Source organism: Odontesthes bonariensis, chromosome 14, assembly GCF_027942865.1.
Source record: "Odontesthes bonariensis isolate fOdoBon6 chromosome 14, fOdoBon6.hap1, whole genome shotgun sequence".
Classification (NCBI taxonomy): Eukaryota; Metazoa; Chordata; class Actinopteri; order Atheriniformes; family Atherinopsidae; genus Odontesthes; species Odontesthes bonariensis.
The window spans coordinates 1,230,001-1,248,634 of record NC_134519.1 but is presented as its reverse complement, the minus strand read 5'-3'; the positions used below and the strand labels follow the sequence as shown (position 1 = coordinate 1,248,634).

The 18,634-nt window shown below is 49.0% G+C and overlaps 1 protein-coding gene across 1 annotated transcript; it reads left to right on the top strand.

Moving 5' to 3' along the window:
• Window positions 1–3,974: 3,974 nt before the first annotated feature.
• LOC142398485 (erythroferrone) lies at window positions 3,975–18,081 on the top strand. Its single transcript, XM_075482486.1, has 8 exons — window positions 3,975–4,694; window positions 9,847–9,963; window positions 12,317–12,434; window positions 14,092–14,219; window positions 14,305–14,416; window positions 15,589–15,670; window positions 15,744–15,822; window positions 17,451–18,081. Exons 1-8 carry the CDS (start codon window positions 4,506–4,508, stop codon window positions 17,547–17,549), a joined length of 924 nt encoding a protein of 307 aa, XP_075338601.1. The 5' UTR covers window positions 3,975–4,505; the 3' UTR covers window positions 17,550–18,081.
• The last annotated feature ends 553 nt before the right edge of the window (window positions 18,082–18,634 follow it).

Genomic DNA, 18,634 nt, shown 5'->3' with positions numbered 1-18,634 from the left:
TTCCACAGCCACCTGACCCAGGTCATCGCTGTGCCACGCCTCTGACATCACAGCCAACAAACAACAACAAACAAACATCAGATCACATCCTTCAGCTTTGCTGCTGAAACAGGAAACACGACAAAAGAAAAGTGTGCTGCTGTGGCGTCTTCAGTTCACGTCAAACCCCAAAGTGCTTATAAAGTTATACAAAGTTATGTGTGTGTGTTTCTGACCGTCCACGAAGGCGGAGCCATCCTTCACAAAGTCCAGCAGCTGATCAAAGATGGAGCTGATTGATCGCTTCGCGATGACAAACCGTCGCAGAGGAGACGGATCTTCTGCGTCCATAATACCTACACGCAGTCACACAACATCCATCACTTTCCTGATCTTTACGGTTTCTGTTGTGGCAAACACTGAGTGTGTTCCCACGTTAAGAGTATAAAGTATAAAGTATAAAGCACACAAAAACTAGCTTCCTGTATTTACCGTGTTCGCTGAGTCTCAGGTTCAGAGGTCAGTCATGGTTTCTGGGGTCCATCCCTGTTGAGTTTCCGTCGTCTCCCTGTTCAACAGACACACAACAACTGAACAGATGCTCAGCATGCAGAGCTCAGCTTACTGTGTGTGTGTGTGTGTGTGTGTGTGTGTGTGTGTGTGTGTGTGTGTGTGTGTGTGCACGTGCACGCAGACTGATCCTCTTAGCAGGACTTAGACTTGAGCCACCTGTCCCCTCCCTCAGGTGAGCTTCGTTATCAGTAACATTAAACTCTTATTTTTAGAAGCTTCCTTTGATGAAGACACTGAAGAGTTAACACACACACACACTGAAAAATAAAACCGTTTAAAGACGTCACCTGTCTTGGTTTTATTTTTCTGTACAAACATGAAATAATGAGGCTGGTTTTGGGACGACTTGGTGCCCGACTGGAGGAGCTGAAGACTGGGTGGGCCGGGGGTCTCTGCTCAGACTGCTGCCCCTTAACAACCAGCAGAAAATGGATGAAATCATAGGAAACAATGAGCTGATTCTGTCACACTGACTCATACAGTTGGTTCAGAATCAAACCCACACAGGTACAGGGAGAACATGCAAACAGAACCAGCTGGGATCAGAACCAGAACCTTCCTGTGCAGCACACTAAACAAAGTGAGAAGGTTTTACCTGCAGCAGGTGAGTGAGAGTCACACCTGTTCAGTCCACATCAGCACCCCCTGCTGGACAGACCAACAAACAGTTTCCTCCTGTCCGGTGGTTGGTCATCAGACGCCGGACTGGTACCCGAGGCAGGGTTCCACATGCAACCACCATGTTTTCTGGACCTCAGCCTGCAGCAGTAAAGAGAAGGAAGTCAAATTAAGTCAAAATAAAGTCAAATAAAGTAAAAATAAAGTCAAATAAAGTCAAATAAAGTCAAATAAATTCAAATAAATTCAAATAACTTCAAATAAAGTCTAAACAAAGTAAAAATATAGTCTAAATAAAGTCAAATAAAGTCAAATAAATTCAAATAAATTCAAATAACTTCAAATATAGTCAAAATAAAGTCAAAATAAAGTCAAAATAAAGTTAAATAAAGTCTAAACAAAGTCAAATAAATTCAAATAAAGTCAAAATAAAGTCAAATAAAGTCAAAATAAAGGTGAGGGCGGAGGCTAACCTCCTCAAGGAGTGGTTCTGGAGTCTGATGTGGTTCTGGACAGATAAGGGGGGTGTGGATCTGGTGTGGTTCTGATGTGGTTCTGGTGTGGTTCTGGAGTCTGGAGTTGGCAGGACTTTGAACATCCTGCCAACAGCTTTTTTCAAAAGGGTCTCAAAGATTTTGGAGTCAGACCTGTTACTGATGGTGAGCTTGTCTTTAATGTCGGGGGTGTTTCCAGAGCCACTAAAAACAGCTGGAATCGAACCTCTGCTGGAAAAGGACAATCTTGACAAGACACAAATGAACAACTACAGGCCTATCTCAAATCTCCCATTTTTAAGTAAGATCATTGAAAAAGCAGTTTTTCAACAGCTTAATTACTTTTTAAAACAAAATAACTGCTATGACACCTTTCAGTCAGGTTTCAGACAGCACCACAGCACTGAGACTGCTCTGACCAAAGAGTTTAACGACATATGTCTGAATACAGACGGTGGAAAAATGTCAGTCTTAGTTTTACTGGATCTCAGTGCTGCATTTGATACAGTTGACCACAATATATTACTGAAACGACTGGAAAACTGGGCAGGTCTTTCCGGAACTGTACTAAACTGGTTCAAAACAGAACAGGAAGTACTTTGTGTCAATAGGTAACTTTACATCTGAGCACACAAGAGTCACATGTGGAGTTCCCCAAGGTTCCATCCTGGGACCTCTTCTGTTTAACATCTACATGCTCCCACTGGCACAGATTATAAAAAACAACAGAATAAACTACCACAGCTATGCAGATGACACGCAGATTTACATAACAATGTCACCAGGAGACCGAGGCCCTGTACAGGCTCTTGGTAAATGCATTGAGGAGATTAATGACTGGATGTGCCACAACTTTCTCCAGCTAAACAAAAACAAAACTGAGGTAATTGTCTTTGGAGCCAAAGAGAAACGATTACAGGTCACCACAGAACTTCAACCTATACACCTAGAAACTACCAACCAGGCCAGAAATCTGGGTGTAGTGATGGACTCAGACCTAAATTTGGAAAAACACATTAAGGCAGTAACAAAGTCAGCCTACTATCACCTTAAGAATATATCAAGGTTAAAGGATCTGATGTGTCAGCAGGACCTGGAAAAACTAGTCCATGCATTCATCTTTAGTCGGCTTGATTACTGTAACAGCATCTTTACAGGTCTACCTAAAAAGTCCGTTAGACAACTGCAGCTCATTCAGAACTCTGCTGCTCGAGTCCTCACTAAGACCAGAAAAGTGGACCACATCAGTCCAGCTCTGAGGTCCCTGGCTGCCTGTCCATCAGAGGATAGACTTTAAAGTTCTGATGCTGCTCTATAAAGTTCTGATGCTGCTCTATAAAGTTCTGATGCTGCTCTATAAAGTTCTGATGCTGCTCTATAAAGCTCTGAATGGTCCAGGACCAGAATGCATCAGGGACCTCCTGACCCAGTATGAACCTTCCAGACCCCTCAGCTCATCTGGATCCGGTCTTCTATCAGTTCCCAGAGTCAGAACCAGACATGGAGGAGCTGCATTCAGCTTCTATGCTCCACATGTCTGGAACAAACTCCCAGAAAGCCTCAGATCAGCTGGAACACTCAGTGTGTTTAAGACACACCTATTTTCAGCTGCGTTTGAATAAAGTTCCAAACTTAATCACATTTTAACTACTGATTTTATCTATTGTTCTTATTTCTTTCTTTTTTATCTAAAATTTAAATCCTGCTTTTTTTTCTACTGTTTTAATGTCTCTGTAAAGCACTTTGAATCGGCCTGTAGTTGAATTGTGCAACAGATAAACCTGCTTTGCCTTGATTTGGAGCAGAGGCTCAGAGGCACATGTTGGGGTGCTGGCTGTGATGTTGTGTCTTTGTGACGAACACGAACACGAGCATGAGGACACGAGCATGAGGACACGAGGAGGCGCCCTGCTCCCGGGCAGATAAGGGGGGCGTGGTTCTGATGTGGTCCTGATGCGGTTCTGGGCAGATAAGGGGGGCGTGGTCTGCAGCCGCACCGGATGATGAAAGCTGCTGTGGTTGTTGCCGTCTGAGTGATGAAACAGCAGAGAGCGTTTCCTCTGAATCTGACCCTCGCCGATAGGGACTCACCCCCACCGCTGTGTTATTACATCACTCATCTGTCGTCACGGTGACCAGGAGGAAAGTTTGGTCCTGAACAGTTCATCAGGAGGAAAGTTTAAATTGATTTAAACTACTCCTGCAGCAGTTTTATAAAGAAACCCAGAGTTCTGTTAGGACTGCAGCATGGAAGCCTGGAGGGGAGGGGGGGGGAGAAAACCGTCTGCAGACGATGGGAGAGGAGATAAACCAGAGACATTCATGGAAAAGTGAAGACAGACAGAGACAACCTCAGATCAGGAGAGATAAGCAGAAGAAGGAGGAGGAGGAGCTGAGGCAGGAGGAGGAGGAGTCAGGGAGGCAGATATAAAACATGGCCGGCCCAGCATACACATCCAATCTGAGGAGGAGCACGGAGGAAAAGCTGCTCAGCTGAGAGACGAGAGGAGGACCTGGAAAAAGAGGAGGAGGAGGAGCAGCCACCCAGAGAAAAAGTTTCCTCCCGGACTGAGAGCTGCTTTCATACCTGGCAGAACGCCTCCAGCAGCTCTGACTCAGGCAACGGAAAATCCACCTCAGACCATGTGAAGCTGCAGAGGAGCTGACAGACAGGAGAAGAAGAAGGAGAAGGAGACGAAGCTCGGCGCCTTCAATTTCCAGTCAGAGGGGAAGACAACACTTAAGAGCAGAAGAAGAGACTCACACAGGTGCATCATGGGAGCGTCTTAGTCTCTGAAGACAGAGAATCTTCATCTTCTGGTTCCACCGACAACCACCAGCATGCCGGCCAAGTTTCCCCCACCAAGGAGCCCCCCGAGCAGGGCAGGTGGGCTGCTGCTGCCCCCCCTGCTCCTGGGACTGACACTGATGGTGGTGGTGGTGCAGGCAGCGAGTGTGGAGGAGGTGGAGGAGGTGGAGAGCGAAGAGAGTCCGGAGGTCCTGGACGAGGACGTCAGCACAGAGATGCTGGTAAGAAACACGCAGACTCATCAGTGTTCATGATCCAGTCCTGATCTTTAAGTTTTATATAAAAACAGGAAGCAGCTGATCCACTGAAACATGTTCCAACATGAACATAAACCCAGAATCTGAGGCAGAACCAGAGTTAGTTCAGTTCTGAGCAGCTTTAAAGTGAATATCTGCAGATGTTTCCATGGTAACAGCTGCAGAGACTCACTGAAACATGTTCCAACATGAACATAAACCCAGAATCTGAGGCAGAACCAGAGTTAGTTCAGTTCTGAGCAGCTTTAAAGTGAATATCTGCAGATGTTTCCATGGTAACAGCTGCAGAGATTCACTGAAACATGTTCCAACATGAACATAAACCCAGAATCTGAGTCAGAACCAGAGTTAGTTCAGTTGTGAGCAGCTTTAAAGTGAATATCTGCTCTGAGCACCTTTCTCCTCCAGCACAGCCTGAACCCTCTCAGACGAGCTTTCTGTCCTTTCTTTAAGGAGTCTTCAGGAATAGTTCTCCAGGCTTCTTGAAGGACATCCCAAAGCTCTTCTTTGGAATTTGGAAAATTAGAACAGAGCAGGCTAACAAGGCGTTGCCCCGGTAACAGGAGCAGGGGCCTCATGTACAAAGCGTGCGTACGCACAAAATAGTGGCGTACGCACCTTTTCACGTCAACGATCAGATGTATCAAGAACGAAAAGACCGTGGAAATGTGCGGTGCCTCACGGCAGCTTCAGGGCTGGCGTACGCACGTTTCTGCAGCTGTTGATTCTTTGGCGACACCTAAGGTGATGTTGGGAAACTGTTATAATAAATAAATGTGAAAACAATTAGTCCTCAGACACTGATGTGCACATTTGAGATAGATGAACAATTAATACTGATAAACAATTAACACACCCATGTGTCTGCAGTTACACGAGCGGATATAAAAGCAGCGCAAAGTGGTGCAACGCATACCATTAAAAACAATGGCTGCTTTAAAAGTATTAGAAGACTTTGCAAATGGTGCAATTCGAAGAGAGCGTGTGTTCAGAGACAGAGAGGATTAGCTGGCATATGATGGCGACTGACTCATTAGCCGTTTTGAGGGAAATCCTCCTGGAACTGTGCGCAGAGCTGCGGCCGGCGTTGGAGCGCAACACAGCGAGGAGGCATGCGCTGCCTGTGCTCACAGGTGATGTGCACACTGGGGTTCCTATAGCAACCGGGGCATTCCACAGGTGATGTGCACACTGGGGTTCCAACCGGAGCATTCCAGGGGCAGGTCGCCAACCGATTGGGACTGTGCTAGTCAACCCTGAGCCGAGCCATGCCAGCCGTGTGGGACAGAATGATCCGCATCTCAGCCACGTATATCAAACAGGCCAACATTAAAGCTTAATTTGAAGCGAGAGCCGGTTTTGTAATCGGAGCTATCGACTGCGCACACATTGCTATAAAAGCGCCATCACATGATGAATTTGTATGTTAACAGGGAACATTTTCATTCGATCGATGTACAGATCATGTGTGAGGCGTAAATGTTGTGGCGAGGTGCCGTGGTTTGATTCATACATTCTGAGTAACAGCATGTTGGGAACAGACTACAGGGTGGCACTGATGGCTGGCTTTTTGGTGAGTAACTTTATTCTTGTAATTGTCCTAATATTATTCCCTGTGACGCGCATTGAGTATGTGCGCCCCAATTTCTATCCCGTCTTCACAGCATCATTATTATATTATATATATTAGTCGGTGGTTAAAGTTAGTTTCTTGCTGTTTTTTGCTGGTTAAACTTCAGTTTAAGATCTTTCTAACAAGCCCCTGATCGTCTCTGTGGGCAAATGTTAATAACCCCGTGCGTAAAGTTTGAAATGTCTTAATCAGCCTCACCTTTTCCCCGGCGCACTTTGTTGTGAGTTACACAGAAACATCGGTATTTGGCTTGGGGGTAATCAGAGTCACCCACATGTGCTCCCACCACCCCAGAGAGAGCAGTGTCACCCATAGTTGCCCCGACTCTCTGTTCAAACAGAGTCGGTCACCCCCACACCCGCCTGTTTTGGCCACACTGCAGCGGTGGGCAGCCAGTCTCCGCTTCACATCCACCTTAATGTGGGACCACTTCTTCTTCACCTCCACCTTAATGTGGGACCACTTCTTCTTCACCTCCACCTTAATGTGGGACCACTTCTTCTTCCCCTCCACCTTAATGTGGGACCACTTCTTCTTCCCCTCCACCTTAATGTGGGACCACTTCTTCTTCCCCTCCACCTTAATGTGGGACCACTTCTTCTTCCCCTCCACCTTAATGTGGGACCACTTCTTCTTCCCCTCCACCTTAATGTGGGACCACTTCTTCTTCCCCTCCACCTTAATGTGGGACCACTTCTTCTTCCCCTCCACCTTAATGTGGGACCACTTCTTCTTCACCTCCACCTTAATGTGGGACCACTTCTTCTTCCCCTCCACCTTAATGTGGGACCACTTCTTCTTCCCCTCCACCTTAATGTGGGACCACTTCTTCTTCACCTCCACCTTAATGTGGGACCACTTCTTCTTCCCCTCTGCTTGTGAGGCTTCTCAGACCCCCCAGCATTAACAGCCTCAGGCTCTCCCACCCACTCCTCTTAGTTTGCTGCTTATGCCGGAGGACAGCGTGCCAAAGAACACATTTTTGCGGACCTCCACTTCAGAAAGTAGCACCAACATCTCGCTTTCCGGGAAGTTCTTCTTTTTTCCCGTCTTATTCAGTCTTTTTTCTTTATTTTCTGACCGTACACAGAGGGGAATCGCAGGTGCAGGGCTCATTTAAATATGATTTGCATATTTAAGTAGGGGCGTGGACAGGGAGGAGTCGGGTGATCCGACATGTGTGCTCAGTTCAATCTTGATTGGGATGTACAAACGAAATGTGCTTGGATTAATGGGTGCGCACAGATTCGTACATCCGACGTTGGAGGGCATTTGGGTTTGAGCGTACGCCATGTTTCAGTAGGAAATCCACGCAAGTCTTTGTACATGAGGCCCCAGGTGCGGCTCGTCTGTGTCTCTGACATGTACGCTCACTATGGCTTCTCAAAATCGCACTATAATTTTGACTGTACTCGACTGTCTCGAACAAACGGTCGCTGTTCGAAAAGTAAAAGTCGTATCCGAATAATTCTTGAACCGTCAGCGCCCCAAGAGACGGCATTCGGCTACTATGTGTGGCTCGTTTTTTATGGCAGTTTTAAAATAATTTTTCACCTGAATTTGATGACTTTATAATGGAAATGGAGAGGCGACCTCTGGGCTCAGAGGCAATTTGTAAGAAATATGTGTGGCAGAGCTCAATGAGTGTGACTTTGTGTGAAAGAGGACAAAAATGCCTACGTTTTGAAGTAAAATTTGTCCAGATCGGGCAGATATTTTGAACATGAGAGACATTTGTTCGAGGAATTGGTGCAGTATTGAATTTAGAGTAAGAAACAGAGTGGGAGAGACACCCCGGCTGAGATGTAGTCTTCCTAAAACATAAACTGCCATAGTGTCAAAGCTGTATAATGTATCAACAAACCCTTTAGTTCAGTTAAAGCCGAGAGTCTCTTGTCACATAAAAACTTTGAATGAAGTCTGTGTTATGCTTTATGGCACCCTTCCATGGAGCCCATTTCTGATGAGGCTTGGGCCAACAGCAGATGGATCAGCTGAAGGTCCAGATGCATCTCTCAGCTCCTGTGTCAGGTCTTTGCTGGATTTTTTCCTCTTTCTTAAGGACATCACTTTCAGATCCTGTTCATCTGCTGGAGATAGTTCTTTAGGCCTGACACTTCTTCTTCTGTCCTCCACTTGTCCAGTTTCCTCAAATGTTTTAAGGACACACTGCACACCATGCTGAGATATGCCAAGTTTTCAGCTAACAGCTCTTTGGGAATCACCTTGTTGCTGCAGAAATCCTGTCTTCTGTCTGAGTCAGAACTGTAAAACCAGCTGATTATTTCAGTGTTATCGGGGAAAAAGTCATGTTTCACTCTTATCTGAACATCTGATTGTTGCATTTTTTTTAATGAATTGAAACTAACTGCTGCTGAAGTGTCAACAATGTCTGAAACAATAGAGTTTATGTCAACGTTTATGATTTGTTAAACACTTGATTATTTCAGCTCCATTTTAACACTCGGAGCTGCTGCCTTTGAAGGTTTAAACATCTCCTGAACAGCAGGAATCTGGCCAGGATTCCCCATCCAACCTGAGATGTTAAGGAAAAGCTAAAATCCGCTTACACAAACATCACAGCTTCATATAAATCACCAGAGGCCGTCACTCTCTCCAGGTTCTTTCTGGAAAACCTTCTGTTCCACGTCCAAAGCACAGCAGCTGCCTTCAGCTTCCTCCGGCTAACCGTCTAAAGTCAGAGAAACGAAGGGAGCAGAGCTCAGCTGGAAGCTCACAGCGGTGTTTCATAGACAGAAATATGCCCCAGCTTCTGTCTGCCAGCAGTCAGTGATGTCCAGCCACGACCGAGAGAGTTTTCACTGTAATTAACTGTCAAAAGTCACAGGCACAAAGGAGGCTTCCACAAGTAAAATAATAATAAACCAAATGTAAAGCTGAACCCTGAACTCTGCTTTCTGAACATTTGAAACCCATTTTTAAGACTCTGCACAGCAGCACATGGTGAGAGAAATGCAGTCCGAGGTCCAGTGTTGCTCAGCAGGAGGATAAATAACAGCATCATCAGCATAGAGGATTTCTGATCAATCATTCAGACCTTTTTTATTCAGTTTTTTCTGTTGTTGTGTGTTGGGACAGCCTCCATGGGCCTCCACAGCTCTGCACAGCTTACCTGATCATGGCTGGTTACACAGCCAGGTGTGTGTTTAACTCTATGCAAGCAAAGAATCAGCTGCAGCCATGTTCTTCTTCATTTTGGACCAATCAGTGATGACTCCACCTTTGGGAAGGCAAACCTTACAGAAACAGGCTCTGAACTGAGGTGATTCACTCAGGAAGTGACAAAAGGTGCTGTACCAAGGCTGTAAAACATTTCCCACCACACCCCCAACACATATTATGAACCTGGTTTAGGTCAGTGTCATCAGCTGCAAGAGATTTATGTTTTTTTTTTTTTTACAGACTCTTGTTCATGCATAAGATTTCAGCAGTGCAGACAAACCTGAACTTTCTGTCCTTCAGGAGCCAACATCCTCCGATGTTTCCAGAGTGTCTCCTCTCAGCTCCTGGTTAATCTTCAGAAGGAACTCCAACAAGGGGGACAACCGGAGAACCAAAGGCTCCAGGAGAACCTCCAAGGTCAGACATGCAGACACACAGGTTCTCTTCTGGAACCAAAGGAACAACAGAACATGACTGATTGAACCCAAAGTCTGTCCTCACAGTACTGACTGATGTCCACGGAGAGCTGGAACTGGTTCCGGTCTCCTCTGACTGAAGGAACCTGCTCTGTTAACATCGATATGACTTCTTACTGTAAGTCAGGCTGGTGGTGTTCCTCAGTAACCCATTTTAGTTCAATTGATCAAAGAACCTCCCAAAAACATCAATCATCATTTGTCCATGTGCTCGATGATGTCCTCTGACGATGTTAAAAGAATCTGTGACCTCTGGTGGTCCGGAGGGAGTCATGAGGGCGTTTTAGTCCCAACTATGATTGATTTTTAACCCTAACTCAGTGATGTTGTGGCCTAAACACAACCAGGAAGTGACTAAAGTGCTGTTTTTACTGCTCGAATGTGACCCTGAAGTAAAAATAACTGTTGTCGCATCCATTGGTCAGATTGAATATCCCCCTCCACCCCTCCAGTCTCCTGAGGAGGACTTTGAGGGTTTTTAAAGGAAACATTCGGCATCTTTCCCGATGTGGAAACACTCATTTGGGTTGTTTTGCTGTCTGTTGTGCCACAGTGTGAAGGACACGCTTTAAGGCTATGAACAAACACTCTGCTCTGATTGGAGGACTTTAAACATCCAGCTGCAGGGAAAGGCTCGATCAGTTTGCTGGAAGTGTACGGCAGCATGTGGCCAGCTGTCCCTGATGATCCCAGGATGCTTTGTGAACTGTCAGATACCTGGAGGATCATTCCAGGGCTTTTCCTTCTCTGCCCCCCTGCAGTGGCAGATTTGTTGCGTAGTTAACGTGCTACTTTGAAGTTTCTCTTGATGCTGATCACAGTCTTAATCTCAGTCCGGTTCAGGCCTCCAACACCTTCCCCGGCAGAGGGAACTTCAGGGACGTTTTGGTCCAATCTGAAGGTCGACTGTGGCTCAGCGACTGAAGCAGCAGCTGAGAGCTTGTTGTTGCTTTCACTTTGTTTCTGGCAGCAGCTCATTCTGAGCTTGAGTTTGCTGCCAGTTGTCCATTTGGCTGCTGCCAGTTGTTTGCAGCTCAGAATGAGATGCTGCCAGTTGTTTGTTGCCAGTTGGCTGCGGTCAGTTATTTACTGCCAGTTGGCTGCTGCCAGTTATTTGCTGCCAGTTGGCTGCTGCAAGTTATTTGCTGCCAGTTGTTTGCTGCCAGTTATTTGCTGCCAGTTGGCTGCTGTCAGTTATTTGCTGCCAGTTGACTGCTGCCAGTTATTTGCTGCCAGTTGTTTGCTGCCAGTTGGCTGCTGCCAGTTATTTGCTGCGAGTTGGCTGCTGCCATTTGGCTGCTGCCAGTTGTTTGCAGCTCAGAATGAGATGCTGCCAGTTGTTTGTTGCCAGTTGGCTGCTGCCAGTTAATTACTACCAGTTGGCTGCTGCCAGTTATTTGCTGCCAATTGGCTGCTGCCAGTTATTTGCTGCCAGTTGGCTGCTGCCAGTTATTTGCGGCCAGTTGGCTGCTGCCAGTTATTTGCTGCCAGTTGGCTGCTGCCAGTTTGTTGCTGCCAGTTGTTTGCTGCCAGTTGGCTGCTGCCAGTTATTTGCTGCCATTTGGCTGCTGCCAGTTATTTGCTGCCAGTTGGCTGCTGCCAGTTATTTGCGGCCAGTTGGCTGCTGCCAGTTATTTGCTGCCAGTTGGCTGCTGCCAGTTTGTTGCTGCCAGTTATTTGCTGCCAGTTGGCTGCTGCCAGTTTTTTGCTGCCAGTTGTTTGCTGCCAGTTGGCCAGTTGTTTGCTGCCAGTTATTTGCTGCCAGTTGGCCAGTTGTTTGCTGCCAGTTATTTGCTGCCAGTTGGCTGCTGCCAGTTTTTTGCTGCCAGTTATTTGCTGCCAGTTGGCCAGTTGTTTGCTGCCAGTTATTTGCTGCCAGTTATTTGCTGCCAGTTGGCTGCTGCCAGTTTTTTGCTGCCAGTTATTTGCTGCCAGTTGGCCAGTTGTTTGCTGCCAGTTATTTGCTGCCAGTTGGCTGCTGCCATTTTTTTGCTGCCAGTTATTTGCTGCCAGTTGGCCAGTTGTTTGCTGCCAGTTGTTCGCTCATATTTTCCACATGGAAGCTTTATTTGTTGCCTTGCTGTTACGTTCATGCATCTCATACATGCCATCCATCCCCAACTTAAATGTGACGCTCACAGCCCCGCCCACAGCCCCGCCCACAGCCCCGCCCACAGCTCCGCACAGCGAAAAAGCCCCCTGATGTGCTGCATACGTAAACAAACTAAACTAACCTTTATTTATTAATGAAACACCACAAGGCCTGACCTAACTCTGACCCTGTGTGTCTGCAGCATGGCCTTCCAGGACCTCCGGGCCCCCCAGGACCCCAGGGGCCCCCGGGGCCACCGGGGCCACCTGCCCCGCTGCTGCCCCAACAACAGGGGCTGATCCAGGAGCTCAGACTGAGAGGTGAGAACCTCTGCCGTGCACTGAACCTCTGCCGTGCACGTGACACACAAACTTCTCCTGAAGATGAAAAATGATGAAATCCTCAAACAATGAAATGTTTGTTCTGCAGGATCCACACGGTTTCATTTTCACATCATTCGTCCTGCTTTCTGTCTGTGGGTTATATAAACACTGCACTGTGTGTGTGTGTGTGTGTGTGTGTGTGTGTGTGTGTGTGAGCGTGCACGTGTGTGTGTGGAGGCAGCCTGTCTGAGTCCTTAATAGGGGTAATTTTGTGGAGCGTGGATGTGACCTGGCTCGGCTGCAGGATTCCTGACATTCCTGCTGACTGATGGTGTGTGTGCACGTGTGTGTGTGAGCGTGCACGTGTGTGAGGTAAATGATCACATGAACATTGCTGCAGTGTGCTCAGCTTCTACACTTTTCATCGCTGAATTCCAGACTTTTCCAGACTAAACTTCCAGACTTTTCCAGACTTTTCCAGACTCTAGAAGTTTCCCATCATGGCTGCGGTCACATCACCAGCTACATGGTTCAGTTTTGGTTTCATACAGTTCTATTCTCACTTTACTTTGCACTTCTTTATTGATCCCTGAAGGTAAATTATGTCCCAGCTGTATTAATTATCATCAAAGATCAGCTGCTGGTACAGATAGAAAATAAAACATAAACCAGCTGAAGGGCAGCAGAGAGGAACGTGAGGCAGAAACCTTCAGAGGTCTCCATCAGTGGGTTGGGCCTTGTTTCTGTAGCTTAGCAACAGCTCAGCTGATGATGTCACACACAGCGTCAGCAGGTAGCTGATGATGTCACACACAGCAGCGTCAGCAGGTAGCTGATGATGTCACACACAGCAGCGTCAGCAGGTAGCTGATGATGTTACACACAGTGTCAGCAGCGTGAGCAGGTAGCTGATGATGTCACACACAGCGTCAGCAGCGTGAGCAGGTAGCTGATGATGTCACACACAGCGTCAGCAGGTAGCTGATGATGTCACACACAGCGTCAGCAGCGTCAGCAGGTAGCTGATGATGTCACACACAGCGTCAGCAGGTAGCTGATGATGTCACACACAGCGTCAGCAGGCAGCTGATGATGTCACACACAGCGTCAGCAGCGTGAGCAGGTAGCTGATGATGTCACACAGCGTCAGCAGGTAGCTGATGATGTCACACACAGCGTCAGCAGCGTGAGCAGGTAGCTGATGATGTCACACACAGCGTCAGCAGCGTGAGCAGGTAGCTGATGATGTCACACACAGCGTCAGCAGCTAACTGATGATGTCACACACAGCGTCAGCAGCTAACTGATGATGTCACACACAGCGTCAGCAGGTAACTCAGGTGAACTCACTCAGCAGACAACATGGACAGAAGCTCACAGCCAGCAGTTCAACATCTGGGCTGCAGATGTGCCAGGTCCAGGGTTATAGCATCTGTTGTTAACCAGCTCTGTGATCCTCCTCCTTTCCTGTTAGCGCTCTGTCTGCAGTCTCTGTCTGCCCGGATAGTCTTAAAGCTGAGCAGAGAGCTGTTAGAGCTGTTCCTGCAGCCAGGTCCAGGGTTACAGCATCACCGGGATTATTGATAATGATTCCCTCATCTTCCTCATCCTCCTCCTCCCTTTCCTCCCATCCTTCTCTCCCTCCTCCTCTCAGACATGGTGGGCGGAGCCTGTTTGCGGTGTGATCATCCTCCTCGTGTCTCCACCTCCTTCTTCAGTCGCCTCCTGCAGGCCGTCACCATCCCACGCCGCAGCCTGCTGGAGCTGCAGCCGTTCAGCAGGGTAACACACATGCACACACACGTGCACACACACGGTAACTGTAGTCTGATGATGATGGAGGGATGAAGACTCTTTCTGTCTGCAGCCGTCGGACTCGGAGCGCAGCCTCCAGAGGGGCCACGGCTTCAACAGCAGCACCGGCCGCTACGTGGCGCCCGTCTCCGGCTTCTACCAGCTCACCGCCAGCCTCCTGATAGGTTGGTTCCTAAAACGCCACATTCAGCCATCACAGCCAGACAGGAGCGCTCTGACCCCAGCGTTCAGGTCCATCCTCCTTCCAGGTGACATGCAGAGCTGATGGAGACGTTTGAGAAGGACTCTGTTAAACACCTGCTGGTTTAAGCACAGCGGCCCTCTGGCTCCGCCCTGTTTAGGCTCTGCCCTGTTTTGGCTCCACCCTGTTTTGGTTCCGCCCTGTTTTGGCTCCACCCTGTTTTGGCTCCACCCTGTTTTGGCTCCGCCCTGTTTTGGCTCTGCCCTGTTTAGGCTCTGCCCTGTTTTGGCTCCGCCCTATTTTGGTTCCGCACTGTTTTGCTCCGCCCTGTTTTGGCTCTGCCCTGTTTTGGCTCCGCCCTGTTTAGGCTCTGCACTGTTTTGGCTCCGCCCTATTTTGATTCCGCCCTGTTTTGGCTCTGCCCTGTTTAGGCTCCGCCCTGTTTTGGCTCCGCCCTATTTTGGTTCCGCCCTGTTTTGGCTCCGCCCTGTTTTGGCTCTGCCCTGTTTTGGCTCCGCCCTGTTTAGGCTCTGCCCTGTTTTGGCTCCGCCCTATTTTGATTCCGCCCTGTTTTGGCTCTGCCCTGTTTTGGCTCCGCCCTGTTTTGGCTCCACCCTATTTTGGTTCCACCCTATTTTGGCTCCGCCCTATTTTGATTTCGCCCTGTTTTGGCTCCACCCTGTTTTGGCTCCGCCTTGTTTTGACTGCCCTATTTTGGCTCCACCCTGTTTTGGCTCCGCCCTGTTTTGGCTCTGCCCTGTTTTGGCTCCGCCCTATTTTGATTCCGCCCTGTTTTGGCTCTGCCCTGTTTTGGCTCTGCCCTTTTTAGGCCCCGCCCTATTTAGGCCCCGCCCTGTTTTGGCTCCGCTCTGTTTAGACTCCACCCTGTTTTGGCTCCGCCCTCCTTTGACTCCACCCTGTTTAGGCTCCACCCTGTTTTGGCTCCACCCTGTTTAGGCTCCGCCCTGTTTTGGCTCCGCCCTCCTTTGGCTCTGCCCTGTTTAGGCTCCGCCCTGTTTTGGCATCCTTAGGTTGTCTGTTGAACTGTGGATTTCTTTCAGTTTGAACCCGAGTCGGTGAGCTACATCAGAACTTGTTGACACTTGTTGTTCGTCAGCATCCCGCCTGAAACATGTGGACCTGCTTGTGTTTCAGAGTCCGGTGACAGAGTCCAGGTCCGGCTCAGAGACAGCGTGAGGGCAGCCATCTGCATCGAGTCGCTCTGCCAGAGCAACCTGTGAGTCCTCGCCCTGCCGACTGTTGGTGTTGTTTCTGAACTGTGATCCTCAAACTGCTGCTTCTGTGTGCAGCTCTGTGGAGTCGGTGATGGGCGTGGCAGCAGCCGGAGGAACCTTCAGCATCTTACTGACAGGAACGCTCTACCTTCAGGTAACAACCGTCTGTCATCAGTGGAAACTGGAGCCAGAAACTGAATGTTCTGACACCTGAAACCACCCCGAAACTGCCGGATCAGGACTCAGATGGTCTGATATCCAAACCTTCTCCAGGGGTCCAAATCATCCCTAGGGGTTCTGGAGGTTCGGGTGGTTTGGAAGGTTCTGGAGGTTCTGGAGGTTTGGGAGGTTTGGGAGGTTCAGGAGGTTCGGGGGGTTCGGGGGGTTTGGGAGGTTCGGGGGGTTTGGGAGGTTCTGGAGGTTCGGGAGGTTTGGAAGGTACTGGAGGTTCGGGGGGTTTGGGAGGTTCAGGAGGTTCGGGGGGTTTGGGTGGTTTGGGAGGTTTGGGAGGTTCAGGAGGTTCGGGGGGTTCGGGTGGTTTGGAAGGTTCAGGAGGTTCTGGAGGTTCTGGAGGTTTGGGAGGTTTGGGGGGTTCTGGAGGTTCGGGAGGTTTGGGGGGTTCTGGAGGTTTGGGAGGTTCAGGAGGTTCGGGGGGTTCGGGAGGTTCTGGAGGTTCGGGGGGGTTTGGGTGGTTTGGGAGGTTCGGGAGGTTCGGGGGGTTTGGGAGGTTCGGGGGGTTTGGGTGGTTTGGGTGGTTTGGGAGGTTCTGGAGGTTCAGGAGGTTCGGGGGGTTTGGGTGGTTTGGGAGGTTCGGGGGGTTCTGGAGGTTCTGGAGGTTCGGGGGGTTTGGGTGGTTTGGGAGGTTCGGGGGGTTCTGGAGGTTCTGGAGGTTCGGGGGGTTTGGGTGGTTTGGGAGGTTCGGGGGGTTCTGGAGGTTCGGGGGGTTCTGGAGGTTCGGGGGGTTCTGGAGGTTCGGGGGGTTCTGGAGGTTCAGGAGGTTCGGGGGGTTTGGGTGGTTTGGGAGGTTCGGGGGGTTCTGGAGGTTCTGGAGGTTCGGGGGGTTTGGGTGGTTTGGGAGGTTCGGGGGGTTCTGGAGGTTCGGGGGGTTCTGGAGGTTCGGGGGGTTTGGGTGGTTTGGGAGGTTCGGGGGGTTCTGGAGGTTCGGGAGATTCGGGGGGTTCTGGAGGTTCTGGAGGTTCGGGAGGTTCTGGAGGTTCGGGAGATTCGGGGGGTTCTGGAGGTTCGGGAGATTCGGGGGGTTCTGGAGGTTCTGGAGGTTCGGGAGGTTTGGGAGGTTCAGGAGGTTCGGGGGGTTTGGGTGGTTTGGGAGGTTCTGGAGGTTCAGGAGGTTCGGGGGGGTTTGGGTGGTTTGGGAGGTTCGGGAGGTTCGGGGGGTTTGGGAGGTTCGGGGGGTTTGGGTGGTTTGGGTGGTTTGGGAGGTTCTGGAGGTTCAGGAGGTTCGGGGGGTTTGGGTGGTTTGGGAGGTTCGGGGGGTTCTGGAGGTTCGGGAGATTCGGGGGGTTCTGGAGGTTCTGGAGGTTCGGGAGGTTCTGGAGGTTCGGGAGATTCGGGAGATTCGGGGGGTTCTGGAGGTTCGGGAGGTTTGGGAGGTTCAGGAGGTTCGGGGGGTTTGGGAGGTTTGGGGGGTTTGGGAGGTTTGGGGGGTTCTGGAGGTTCGGGGGGTTCGGGGTTCCACAGGTTTCAGGTTCAGCTGCTTGTTGGACTTTATGAATGAAAATGTGTTTCCGGGCGTAAACGCGTGTTCGTGTTGTGTGTGCGCAGGCCGGGGAGTATGTGTCGGTGTTCGTGGACAACGCCACGGGCTCAGCCGTCAGCGTCCTGCAGGACTCCCTGTTCTCCGGGATCCTGCTGGGAATCTGACCCCCCAGCTTCCAGAAACAGGAAACCAGCAGCCAACCTGCTCCTGGTCCTGGAACCTGCCCACCGATGTTTCCTGACTGAACTCTGAATGAACAGAAAGGACCAATCACAGCCTGATCTGTGAGCCTGGACCACGTCCGAGTAACGGATCTGCCTCCCGGGTGAGATCTGCAGCCGGAGTTTGGACCGGGTCGGATCGGATTTCCAAGGAGCACAAGGATCCAAACAGACCTGAAGTTTACACCAAAGCCACGAGGAATCAGGACAAATGAGTTCTCTGACAACCCTCCATTTAAGGCCATGACATGTGGACTGTCTTTGTGTTTGAGTGTGTCAATAAAAGCCTGAGATCAGAAAACAGTCGTGATCTTTCTGCAGAGGTGGGGCAGCCTCCATAATCCTCTGGATTAAAGGCACCATCAGCGTCCATTTAACCCTTTAAGCTCCGACTTTACTGAAAGAAAGCAGCTTTAAAATCACGCTGTAAATACTGAGCGTGACCCGATGTTTATGATGGGCGGAAATTGAATGTCATTTTCCTGTGGTGACATCACTGGTGACATCACTGGTGACATCACTGGTGACATCACATTGGCTTGTGAACACATTTCCCAATGTTTTTTTTTATTTTTTCCTTTTTGATCTTCTTTAACACAACTACTAACAAAGATGTTCCAACTTCTGATCTTATGGGGGGGCTTTTAAAGGGGAAAAGGTTTAAAAAGTTCAATCTCTTGGCCACTTATGTTTCCTGTTTTATTCTGTGACCTTCCGTAAATATACTCAACTTATTCTGTTCATCTTTATGCTGATGACTCTCTAATTTACTCCTCAAACAGTGACCTTTGCCATCTGTTTTGAAATCAGTCCAATCCTGTTAATCATGATGTTGGACATGCTGAACCATCTTATAAACTAGAAATTTATTTTTAGATTTTCACAGACCTCATATCTCAGACCTCAGATATCTCAGACCTCAGATATCTCAGACCTCAGATATCTCAGACCTCAGATATCTCAGACCTCAGATATCTCAAACCTCAGATATCTCAGACCTGAGATATCTCAGACCTGAGATATCTCAG